The following is a 12,669-nucleotide window of genomic DNA, read 5'->3' as shown; positions in this document are numbered from 1 at the left end:
AGGGTGCGCTCGGGGTGGTTCTGGCTGAACGCCTGCCTGGTGAGATGCTGTCCCATGTGAGGCATGGGCAAGGAAACACGGCTACCAGGCAAGCTCTGCTTGCGTTCTAGCTGTTACTGTAAAAACGAGACGAGTTAACCTTAGTTAGTTTTCCTTTGTAATCACTAATGAAGCAAAACACAACACCTTCAGTGACTGTTTTTAGGGAAAGCCATAAAGGTTTTTAAAGTAAAAAAATAAATTAAAAAAAAAAAAAGTATACGGAGCAGAAGCTTTAAGGAATCCTGTCATTTTTTTGATGTGTTTTTTTAGGTGGGGAGACTGATACAGTAAAAGGTTAAATATGTTATAAGATCACATTAAAAAAAGGATCAGATCAGTCTGTAAGAAAGATGCCAACTTTTAAACTGTATCTTAAATAAGAAATTTTGAAAAAAGGGAGCAAATGCTCACACTAAAGTCTGAATTGTAATGCAAGTAGTTTGTTTATTTTGCAGCTCACAGTTGTAAACAGCATTCTTCTGTTGACTAAAGTGTTTTGGTGTATCACATCTTAAAAAAAACAAAAAACGACCAAAACTCAGAAATTGCATTTGGCATATGTACGTCTCATTGAGTAAAAAACTTGCGGTTAAAGATTACCCAAATATGTAGAAAGTAATCTTTGTTTGTCTGACTGGATAAATACAGCTTTCACTGGTTTCCATCTCTTTGGTAATTTTTGCAGACTGGCTTCCCCTTTTAGCAGCTGCCCTGCTCATTATTTGGTTTTGATCATATCTAATTGGGGGTGACATTCAAGACCGAGGTTTAGTGTTTTTCATCCTTACCCTTCTTGTAAAAATGTCAGTTAATTTGTCAGTGAGTTTTGCTGCAGTTTTATAAATGTTTTCAATGTACAACTTTAAAATAAAAGGGTAGGCAAAAGAAAAAATACATTTGAATTCTTTTTTTTAGGCTCTAAAATGAATATTTGGTTTATAATGCAGACAGGCTACCTAAAATTTAACCCATTTCCACGAGAGACTTAGCAATGAACCTGAACACAAAGAATGGAGGGGTTTGGTTTAGTTCTTTCCTTTCTCTCCCAGGAGAATAGAGAGAGAACGGTTTAGTAAATAAACCAACACAGAGTTCTGCACACTTTTTCACATTTGAAATTTGGAAATTAAAAGAGTGTAATTCCAATAGATTTTGGGCCCTAAACCAGCAATAATATATACATGCACCATAAAAACATGTATCAAATATTGTTGAAGCTAGAAACTAAAATGTTGCTTTAAATCATCTTGTGTCAACTTTGCTGAAATTCAGTATTAACGTAAAAGGTTAAAATGGATTAATTTTACAGAAGTATGCATAAGTAAGGCTGGTCATGTAACTAAATCCGTGTTGTTACTCTTTTCCCTCACCTTGCAGATGAAGAGAAAGTTGGACCATGGCTCCGAGGTCCGTTCTTTCTCTCTGGGAAAGAAACCCTGCAAAGTTTCAGAATACACAAGGTAATTAAATGCAGTTAACAGATCACTGGATCCTGATTCTTGCGTATATCCCATCTTTCCAATTGCTAAGCCTGATTCATGGCTCCTCTTAATGTTAAAGCACTGTAAGGCAAAGAAGGGGTGGTATCAGCGTTCGTGTATTGCTTAGCTAATTTAAATTACCTGAACTGAAGATGAGTTTTAATGAAGTAGCCAGACTTGCATTTCTTCAGTTGAGGTTTGTGCTTCATTCTAAACATAGCATGCCCCTTTACTTAGAGACTTTTTGAGGCCTGAATCATTCCTGGGAATAAAATCAATCAGATTTTTAAAAAGGGACATAATGATAAACCCTAAGACTATTACAAACTGTGATCAAATGTATTGCTTTGCTATGGTAACAGGAATGAGAGTGGAAATTTTTGTAGGCAGAGCAGACCATCTGATCTTAACAGGAACGCACACACACACTTGCTATCCACAGTATGAAAGTATTATGGGTTATAGTCTGTTTCCTTACTACTCCTAAATGGTACCAGACCACACAATAACTGCTGCTGCTCCAGGCAGATGCTTTGTGGGGTAAGCACTCCTGAACCTGAGAAGCAGTGGCAGAGTAGGGCCCTGGATGCACGCCTTACAACTGCAGTTCTTACCGTATAGTTGCCATAACAATTGTGCTCGGATGTCACGCTGCTTCCCATCCTGTTTGAATTTACACCATGTTACTTTTTTCCTCATAATAAGCATCAGCCCTTCCACAAGCATTGGTGCTTGCCTCCCAAAACTGTCGGGGGATGTTCTTTCTTTTGAACATGCTATAGTAGTGTTCAGTCACTGATGGATCTTTCAAGAGTAATTCATGTTTCATTTCTCTTCCTTTAAGAGGTTTATCAGGTGGTGAGTGAAAAGTTAGGACAGTGTGGGGAAACAGGTTCCAGGGTTGCTTTTCAGATGTGTAAACACTGCAGTAGAGAAAAAGAGGCTGTGTCTTGTTGCTGAGAAGCACATGTTGCAGCTTCCACATCCCCCTCAAGCCTGAAGTTGGTAGCTTCTCTGGGTTTCTAAATTGGTCTCATGGAAGAACACTCGTGTTGGCCACCAGTTCTCCGGGTGACACACCATCCTCTGCACTCCTGTAAGAGTAAACAGTTCAGCAACAGAGAAGGTACACTTTTTGTCAAGTGTGTCTGTCCAATTCAGAGGAACCGCTGGACTTGTCCAGCTCAGCTCCCACAGAAACCTGACTGGCTCTTTTGGGGGAATGAAAACATACAGGAAAAATAAAGCGTGAACAAAAATCTTGTGGTTTAATCTCGGGTCAAAGGAAAGAAGCTTTTAGATCCTGTTTTGAATAACAGTTTTTGACTGAGAACCAGTTTACAGCAGAAGAAATTAAAGTGCAACTGTTCTTCTGGGGCAAGCTCAAGGCTACGTATTGCTCAGATCCAATATAAGCCAGTTTGAAGAGCCTTATTTTGGATGTTAAATGATAGGCCTTTGCTGGATCTCTGTACAGGTGATGAGAGTGAGTAAGCTGTAAAACCAGATTTTATTTTAAAAACACTTTTAATTGACATTGCTTGGATTTTGAGTCATTACTGGCATAAAAGAATCCTTAAGTAATACTGGATCCTCTCTTAAACGGTTCGATTACATTTTATTTAAACGATATTTAGGCATATGATGCAGTTCTTGTGCCTGCTTGCTTCCATTTTCCCTAGGATCAGACACTTTAAAATCGGCAAGTCTGATAAACCTTCTTTGCATATAACAGGTAAAGCAAGTAAACAAGTGTCATTAAGAGGATCCTTCATCTGTGAAACAGGAGTTTTATATCAGCTTCTGTTTCTGTTATTACTCAGTAAAATTAACAGTTAAAAATAAGCCTCTTCAAACCAATCTTTTCTTTACCAGTTGAAGTAAATGTTAGGACATGCTATGATTGTCTTTCAGAACGAGGCAGAGTAGAGTGAAGTATTTGTAGAGTATGATGAGATAAATATTAAAATGAACTTGCCTTGCATCATTTGAAGCTATTCCTGTAGCCACTGAAAAGTCAGTAAAACCCCAAAGCTCATACCTACTAAAAAGCTAGATTTATTATACACAAAAGCAAAGGGTTTTTTGGAGTCCCACACTGTATTTAAAATTTTCATGCTTGTGCAAACACTACTGGAGTTCCAAATTTCCTGCTAGGGAATACAACTTTGATATTCTGTGAACGAAATACTTTACATTATGTAAAAAAAGAAAAAAAAAAAAGAAAAAAAAGAAAAAAAGAAAACCCAGTCAGCTGTATTTCTTTAGACTTCTACAATAGCAGCTTAATCCCAGCTCTTTTAAAAGCTTCATCCTGTATGAATGAGCTGGTTTTTAACATGTCAGAGTGAAAAAATCAAACTGTAATTCAGAGAGCACCTTTGGCTCCTTTTCCCTCTTCACCTCACCCCCCCCTTTAATTCTTGTGTCACTCCATCAACACGCTAACTTTAAAAAGACTGTAGAGAGTTATTTCAAAGCCCAATTCCAAACAACTAAACCACTAGAACTGCTTGATATTACTAGCTCTTTGTCAACAAAATATATTAAGAGCTAAAAATAGATAAATTTTTTTCCTGTTTGGTGATGAAGCGGCACAAGCACATTTCACATACAGGTGAGACTCTGAGCTCTGGCTTCCTGCATCACCAGTCAGAAGGCACAAATGGAGCCCAGAAGGAAAGGAAGTATTCTGACAAGGAAAGGAATATATAAACCTGCATCTTTACAGACAGCCTGCTGGCCAATTAACAGTGGTAAATTTTCAGCCTTGAAAGGTGATCCCCATTTTCCCCCTAGCTGGAGGGTTAGTGCTGCAGTGGTAGAAACAGGTGGATTTATGCGAGGGAACTGACTTCTTGAGTGACCAGCAGAACAATTTTTCACGTTACTGCTTTTGCATGAGGTTAAAGAGTTTTAAGTTGCAAATTCTGTATGAGATTTTTGGTTCTGCAATAGACTTCTAAATTGTCATTAATGTCTTACATGTGACTATCCCTTTTTATTTGTATCATAGTACTACGGGGCTGGTGCCATGCTCTGCCACACCTACTACTTTTGGGGACCTGAGGGCAGCCAATGGCCAGGGACAGCAACGTCGCCGCATTACATCTGTGCAGCCACCAACGGGCCTTCAGGAATGGCTGAAAATGTTTCAGGTAATCAGTGCTTAGAGAAATAAACATCTGAAGAATCTTACCTGGATGATTTAAGTAAAAGGTTGCTTCAGTAGTGGCTGTCCTTAAACATCCCAGAATGTCTCTGTTGTTGATTTTGTGTACTGCTACAAAAACAAATGGGCATTAATTTTAAGGAATTGTTCCCTGTTTCAGCTAGTTACTGTAGAGATTCACAAAAAATAACTGCTTTTGCTGGTTTCTTAATAAAATAACCCTTCCTGTTTGATGCTTTCACATTTTTTGCAAAGTCTGTTCAAATGTAGCAGCTACCTCCATGGCCTCAGGCTTACTCGAGACGTTTTCACTTTGAGACCAGTAAGCTTTAGTGCGTGGTTTACTTCAGTGCAGGCATAGCACTGAATGTGTCTAAGTCTGATGTCTTCTAAGAATAGAAAGGAAAGTTTAGCAAAAATAGGCTAAAAGGAAACTCAGTGTGGTATTTGTATACTGAACAGTGTCAGCCAGTTCATGTGTACACAGTTGAACAGAGGAGGGAAAGAGGTTTTCTGTATCTTTCCAACAGTCTTCAACAATGCCTAAAACTTAAATCTGACAAAAGGTGTGAGGGACAGTGCTGTGGACCACTTGACCAGGTTGAAAGTGAAATCTACATGGACACCAATGTGGTAGCACCTAAGCCAGTTTTGTGTACCTTAATACACGTTAATACAAACACAGTTTGGGGCAGGCCTCTGCTCCCTTTCTGTAACCTGTACCATGGACATCTCTTTACTGTACAGTTTTGCTCTGTATTTTTAAGCAGTAGAGAGGAGTCCTAGTCATTGACTTGAAAAATGAAAATATTATGTCTTCCTATCTTGATTAATAAACTGTTACTTTTAAAAACATTTTCAAAAGGAGTAACTAACTAATACAGGCATTGTTTCAGCTACTATAACAGGCTAAAATAGAAGAGCAATGTTGTACATACAGTAGCAAGCATACAATTTTGCAGGCAGAAGCGTGCTTTTGGCTTGATTCATGCTGCCACATAATACCATTGATCTCAATCACTGTCAGTTCTGAACATTAAAATAATAATAATGTAGAACTTCTTCCCTCTATTTTTACACATTTATAATCTTAAAGCACTGGAAGTTTGGAATTAAGAGACTCTTGGACACATTATTCAGTTTCTTAAAAATATTCACATTTAATTATTATGGTGTATCTTTTTTGAGACAGTTCATAGAAGTATGTCTTTTTAACCCCTAAGACTCATACTTGAATGCTACTTTGTATATATGATAAGGTAATACTACATTGTATTTTAACATTTTGCAACATTAAAGCTTTTGTACTAACAAGCTAATTTGTTATCTGCGGTGCTCAGTGTGTATTTTCTCACATAAGATTGCTAGTTATCAATAATTGCATATTTAAAAAAAATTTTGTGAAAGGCTGAAATGTTTGAGAGACTGGTGCAAACATGCTTGACAGTAAAAGCAATGCCATGGGCTCTTTGGTCAGGATAAGGAGAAGAAGTCTGTAAGCCTATGGCAATTTTGCCTGTAGTTAAGCCGTTATTATTTTAGGGTCCCAAATTTGGGGTTAGTAATGTAGAAGCCATGCTTTAGTAAATAAATAATTAGATACTTTAGGCTTTTCAAAATACTTCGTTGCGGTACTAAATGCTGATCTGAGAGGGGGAGAGAGAGAGGGAAAGCTTTCATAACTGGAGATCATTGAGTAGCATTTATTGACCACTTCTGTCGCTGGTAGTTTTTCTTGTATTTGCAAAAGGAGGTTCCTTATTTTAGAACCAAAAGCTTTCAAAGTCACATAGCTACATCTCAGTGTTTTATCTTCTTGGCTAATGCCAAGTCACCTCGTTTTCTGTGTGCTTATTTTCCACATCAATTTTATGAAAGGGTCAAGTCTTAAATAGTCAAATGATAAAAGCACATTCTTAAAGTCAGGGGAGGTAGCTCTGGCCAAAGGGCAGTATTAAATGGCACATGTAGCATCATTCTTGCAATGCAAAGTTTTTCCTGTACAGAAAAAAGAAATGGGGAGGGCTTTCTTTTATGTACTTCATGCCTGCTAAACCTGCTTAATAGCGCTATCTTATTTTATATGAAATTATATTTCCAGTTAATTTTAAAGCTAACTTTCAAGGGACTCATAAGATGGACATATGTACCGTTTCAAGGTAGCATTGTCCTTTGGAATAGAAGCTGGCAGTAACAAGTGGTACTCAGTTATTCTGAAGTCTCACCTGTATGGCCTTCAGTTGTTCTCCTCATATTTTCACATTAAGAATCAAGACAACTTTTGAAATACTAAGGAAACTGAAGATGGCATTTGAGGGTTTTTAATTTTTTTATGTTATTGCTGCTCTTATGTTTTCTAGTTGATCTAAGCCTTTTATTTTGAAAGTGACAAAAGCCTAATGCAGGAAGGAGAAACAGTTGGAAGGGTAGTTGCACTTTCCCTTTAAAAGTAAAGATGTATATTGATTACAATGAAATGTTAGTCTGGAAAGAAACATAGAAAATCATTTTGGTAGGTTCAAACCATTTATTTTCTTAAAGGCCTATTTATTTTTTCCTGTTTTGCAGTGGGTCTTGGCTTGAGGTCTTTTTAATATCCACTATAAGATTTTTAAAACTCAGTGCCCAAGTGTATCTTTACAAGATTTTTTCTTTTACAAGAAACTTTATTTTATTTGAAGCAGGATATATTTCTTCAGTTGCAAAAGTGCTTGCCATAAGGAAAAAAAAATCAGCTGCATGCTAAGTTCAGTCAGAGATAGTACTACTTTAAAAATTATTAAGTTCTCTCTTTCTCTCTTCATTCTTCCTACTTCACATACTTACAGTGTTGGGTTTTATTTAAGTAGTGTGATAAAAAATGTGCATTTTCTTGGAATATAGATGTTGAAAAGTTGTTCCATACATAGTAAGTATAGGCAATCACTTTAAGTAACTAGCAAATGCTATTATTTTACCTAAAATTGGAAGCATTTTTTTCTCAGCAGTTTATAGTGTCCAAAATGCTTTTGCCATTTCTGGCTGGCAAGAGGACTGTTCCTTGCTTTTACATAAATAGTTCGCTAAGCCACCTAAATTCAAATTGCTTACCATTCTCCATTTCTTATTCTTCCAAATATGCTCATGAATGCATAAATGTGTGACTGTGTAGTCCACCTCTTATGTGAAGCAGGCAGTAAAGGTTGTATCCCAGCCAGCGTTGCAGCATTTTCTGTTCTGTACTCATGTGGGTTTGGTTTCTGTACACCCCCTCCGCACAGAATGGGAGAGATCCACACTACAACTATGCACCTCTTTTGGCTATATCACCATTTTCAGTTTGTTTCAGAGGAACAGTGCAGATGTAAAGCAGATCTCCTGATCATCCCTGCTTGTTTCCCTTTGGCTTGGGTCTCAGGGCAGTTTTGATACATACAAACTAGACTCTTTTCAGAAGAAACTATGTTGTCCAACCTATAGTGGGGGTGTCAGGGTCTGAACCAGTCAGTGTTCCTCTAGACAGGTTCACAACTCACGTGGTGCAGATGTTCAGCTCAGGGGGCCAGACTGGGTCTTAGAGATGGGCTAATGTTCCTGAACCCCTCCTCTTGTGACAAACTTTGCTGATGTAGACAGTGTTTCTTTCAGTGGATTTTGCTTGAGTGCTATTTTTATCCAGACTGAGATACCTTTGAGGTGGATGATGGCAGGGTTCTGGGTAGCTGATCCAAGAGTTGGACACAGGTAGGCTCCAGAAGAGCCCACCCTGCATGTCTCTGTGATGGCAGACTGCTGTTAACAGAACTCAGTAACGGAGAATAGCACCCTGAGATTAAACCCTTTAAAATAGGTGTCCTAAATATACCAATAATAGAAAAGGACGTGATTGCTACAAACTGTAATTGTACGAATTGGAGCTAGCAGATGAGAGCTTTGCGATAGAAAAGCGCAAGTCATGGAAGAGTAGACGTGCAGAAACAGGAGATGATAAAAGGATAGGTGGCAGGTCAGACAGGAGGGATGAGGTGGAAGTTGTAGAAGCAGCAAGCATGTCGTTTATATTGATTATAAAGCTGTTTTGCATGCCTGAAAAAGAAAGGAAAGACATTTAAACCTAGTAGCAAAAGGGAAAAAGAAGGGGTGATTTTCAGGTAGATAGTGCCTTGGTTGCAGCAACTGCATTACTGAGTGAGGAAATGGTATGAAGGAGCCAAAAGGCCTAGGCTGATATATTGACACCTGGAGGAAATGGGAGGGAAGAGGGGGAATGTTCCTTTAGGACTCTCAGATCATTCAAAGGGCGGTATCAGTAGTCCCTGCTGGCTTTTCAAGGGTATGTAAATGAATCCTGGAGTTACCTTTTCTAGGGAAACCCCTGCCCATTACAAAAGCTTTCATTTTACATTAAAAGTAAACGAGTTTTGAAGACAGGGAAAACCAATTAAACACATTTTAAAGATAAAGTATATTACTTACAAGGATCTTCTATTTGAAAGGGAAATCACCTGGTTAGAAGTCCAAGGTATCTGGACACTTCACCATATGTGTCAGAAGTCTCTGTCCCCCTACAATGTTTGAAACTTTGCGCACTGTTTGGCGTGCAGTTACTCTTTTTTTTCTCTTCTGCAACATTTTGTTCACTGTTGTTTCTCATCAAAGCCACAAACTTATTTCTTACCCTCTCTGCTCAGTGCGCTTACATGCAACATCTGCAAACGGATCAAGCTGTGGGGCCCAGAAGCAGTAATTTACTAGTCTTCCCTTCGTTAACCCACAGTTGTGTTCATCGGACAAGGCTTCATCCCAGTTTTCCATGCCAACCATTTTCCTCAGAGACACCTTACCGACTGGAGCTGGAGGTTTGTTTGCTTAAGTGAAAGACTGAGGGGACGGTGTCCTAGAGAAAACATTTTGTAGCAGCAGATTGCTTAAAAAAAGCTCCAGGAAGCTGCCTGTAGCCATCCCCTGATGGTGAATGGACAGATGAAAGATGCTTTTATTCATTAGCACCTTTTTACCATTCTTGAATCTTTTCCCTCTTCTGTTCAGAGCTGTATTGTATTTTAAAACCAGGAATGTCTAAGTGTAAGGGAGTTACAGATTAAAGATAATGTATGGTGAAATTATTACTAATATGTACATAACTGCTAGCAATGATAGCCACAGCAAAACCCAGTGCTTTTCAGATTGAGTTTTCTAATTTAATACACGTAGCTGTTTATAAATTAAGGGTAGACTGACCTTGGAAATTTATATTATATGGAAGTAGCACAGGTATACTTCTTTTTTTAATTGTAAATTCAAACACGGCTGACACATGAGATTAAAGATCACAAATGTTTGTACCTAACACCAGCTAAACTCTGGGTTAGTGAAACAAACAGCAGTTGGAATGTTGGTGAATTAAACAATTCTTCAGTGGGTGATTTATGGAGAACTGCTCTGTGATGCAAATGTTTCTATTGGAAGAAATTTATAATGAAAGCTGTTTATAACAGCACTGCTGCAATTTATGCTGAGACATTCTTGCTGCTTCTTAATAGTCTGAGGTGTATTGGATATGAGGCATGGAAACCCTCATCTCATGTGGTGACAATCTACATACACACACATGGATGGGGAATATTTTCTTGCCAGCTGAGATGATCTTACCAGTTGCCACCAGTGTGTGGAAAGACCCAGGTCACAGGAACTTCCTTCTCCTCCTCTGTTAGGGCAGGCTCTCCAGTGCCTGCCACCCGTTTGCTGTAGAGTGAGAGCACGTGAGCGGGGTGAGGGACCTGCTGCCCACTCTCCCACAACTGCCCGGGCAAGTGCTTGCTCCATAATTAAGGCAGCTTGAAGCTGCTCTCGGTGCCCTGATGGAATGGGGTCACCTGAAAGTCAGGTGTGTTGGTCATGTGGGTAAATGATACTTTTCTTGACATCCCAAGTATTTTGACATTTTAATTAGGGAGAAATTATGCAACATGATCTTTCTACATCGAGTAAAGCAGGGTATTTATCTGCTTTGCGTTCACTTTCAGAAATTCCACCTTCTCCTTCACTTGCCTCATTGTTCTGCAGAAACCTCACAATACAAAAACATGGTAGTATTGTGGAGACCGGAGTTAACTGTCAGAATGAAATCCAGAGAACAGAAATTCAGAGCATGAGTAATAAAGGTCCTGAGATACATGGCAGATTAATACAGAAATCTTAATTGTAAGGTATCTTGCCTTGTTTTTTTAATTTCAGTTAGCCTCTTACCATAACTGTAATATCATTTGTATGTGCTAATTTACTTGTAAATGTCACTTTAGAAGACACTCAAGAATATGAATGTGAATCTGCTCTCAAAAACTGTGATGTCTCATTTTCTTTCCTCTCTAAGGCTTTATTCATGCTCTAATTCTGTTGCTAAATCAGTTAGTGGTGGCTGTTGTTTTTTTCCTGTAGAAATTACTTTTTTCTTTAAATTGTTTTCACATAACAAATCAAAACTCTTTGATGAGCACAGATGAGTTTAAGACATGCTTTTCAGATGTGCAGTATATTCAGTTATTAGTTTTTTTCTACAAATGATGCTGCTAATCTGCTGTGCTCTCAGATGAGTGCCTTATTAAAATATTCAATTTTTATGGTGCCCATTAGTAAAAATGTGAAGTAAGAAAATTACCAATCAAAATTCCCTGTTTATTCAAGTGTAAATTGATACTTACAAAATATATGTTGGTTTATAGCCAGGATTCTGAAATTACAGCATTGTCACTTAGGGACATACCATAGTAATAAGCAGGCAGGAAGCTAATGTACTTTTAGAAAAAGTTTCTTTCTTTCCTTTAGTGTTGTTCCATTTAAAATTTCTGGTCTGTCAGATGAAACATAAAGGTTAAAAGTTATCATCTCACTTGAATGCACAATGGAGAAAGACTGAGAGGAAGCATGTTCTGTTACAACACCTTCATTGTCAGTTATGTGTGTGTAGATTTCATGAACTTCAAAAGAAGCTTAATTAATTTAATTATTATTATTAAATATTATTATCTATTTAATTGCTAATCTGTATGTGTGTGTATAACAAATCCTTTCTTAGCTTGTGAATTAATGTAGTAATTTTCAATATTTTGTGTTGATTAACTTCTCATTTTTGTGTAATTAACATGAGCATTTATCTTGCTGGCTTTTGATATGCTATTTACACGCTTGTATATAGCTCAACAGGGAAACTTAACTTGCCATATTGGCAAAGCGATGGCATTTACTAACATAGACCCAACTAGTGTATTAAACTAAACTTACTGTTTCTTCCTTTTTTGTCTTGCAGAGCTGGAGTGGACCAGAGAAATTACTTGCTTTAGATGAACTGATTGATAGTTGTGAACCAACACAAGTAAAACACATGATGCAAGTGATAGAGCCCCAGTTTCAAAGAGACTTCATTTCCTTGCTCCCAAAAGAGGTGAGAAATAGAGGTTAATACTGGACTGAGCAGTGCATCAACTGCCACCTTTTAAAAACTTCCATGCTAATTATGGCATTCAGTTTTGCCAGCACAGCAATGTGAACTGATGTTAGAGGTCCACAATTTGGTACACTGCCATAACAGGGCTGCTGTAATTTCGGATTAACATACCTTTATCTCTTGATAGGCATTTAAATACCTGGAAATAGAGGTAACTCTTTTAAACAAAATCCCAGTAGCTTTAAAAATATCTCTCTATCTTAATTGGGCTGATTGGGCTTTTTCTTTGAGAAATAATTCTGTCGGGGCATGCACACACAAAAATTTCCTCTGGATGCAAGACCTTTCTGCGCATTATTCTGTAAGTATAAGCAAGTATAAGAAAGTTTAATGCTTCAAGTGGTGGGGGGTTTGTAAATATTATATTTGAATTCATTTTAAATAAACTGACCCCTAAAATCTCTACCAAAAAACCCAAAGGTAAACCCAGAAAAGCACTTCTCACTAAGGATAAATCCAAACCCTAATTAAGCAGATATCTTACAGTAAAT

At 37.8% G+C, this 12,669-nt stretch overlaps 1 protein-coding gene across 4 annotated transcripts in view; it reads left to right on the top strand.

Annotated features, from left to right (window-relative positions):
- The window catches only part of FBXW7 (F-box and WD repeat domain containing 7), a 181,879-nt gene that overhangs the window by 149,368 nt on the left and 19,842 nt on the right, over positions 1-12,669 (top strand). For 3 of the 4 annotated variants that reach the window (XM_026847613.1, XM_026847615.1, XM_026847614.1), the window contains exons 3-5: positions 1,420-1,502; positions 4,540-4,681; positions 11,981-12,115. In XM_026847613.1, the coding sequence (XP_026703414.1) occupies positions 1,420-1,502; positions 4,540-4,681; positions 11,981-12,115 (360 nt within the window). The remainder of the gene's footprint in view (positions 1-1,419; positions 1,503-4,539; positions 4,682-11,980; positions 12,116-12,669) is intronic. The other variant, XR_003398297.1, reaches the window with a different exon arrangement.

Source organism: Athene cunicularia (assembly GCF_003259725.1).
Source record: "Athene cunicularia isolate RWA chromosome 4 unlocalized genomic scaffold, athCun1 chr4_part2, whole genome shotgun sequence".
In the NCBI taxonomy this organism is placed as follows: domain Eukaryota; kingdom Metazoa; phylum Chordata; class Aves; order Strigiformes; family Strigidae; genus Athene; species Athene cunicularia.
Note: the sequence above shows the minus strand (reverse complement) of the source record. Positions and strands in the feature narration are given on the sequence as shown.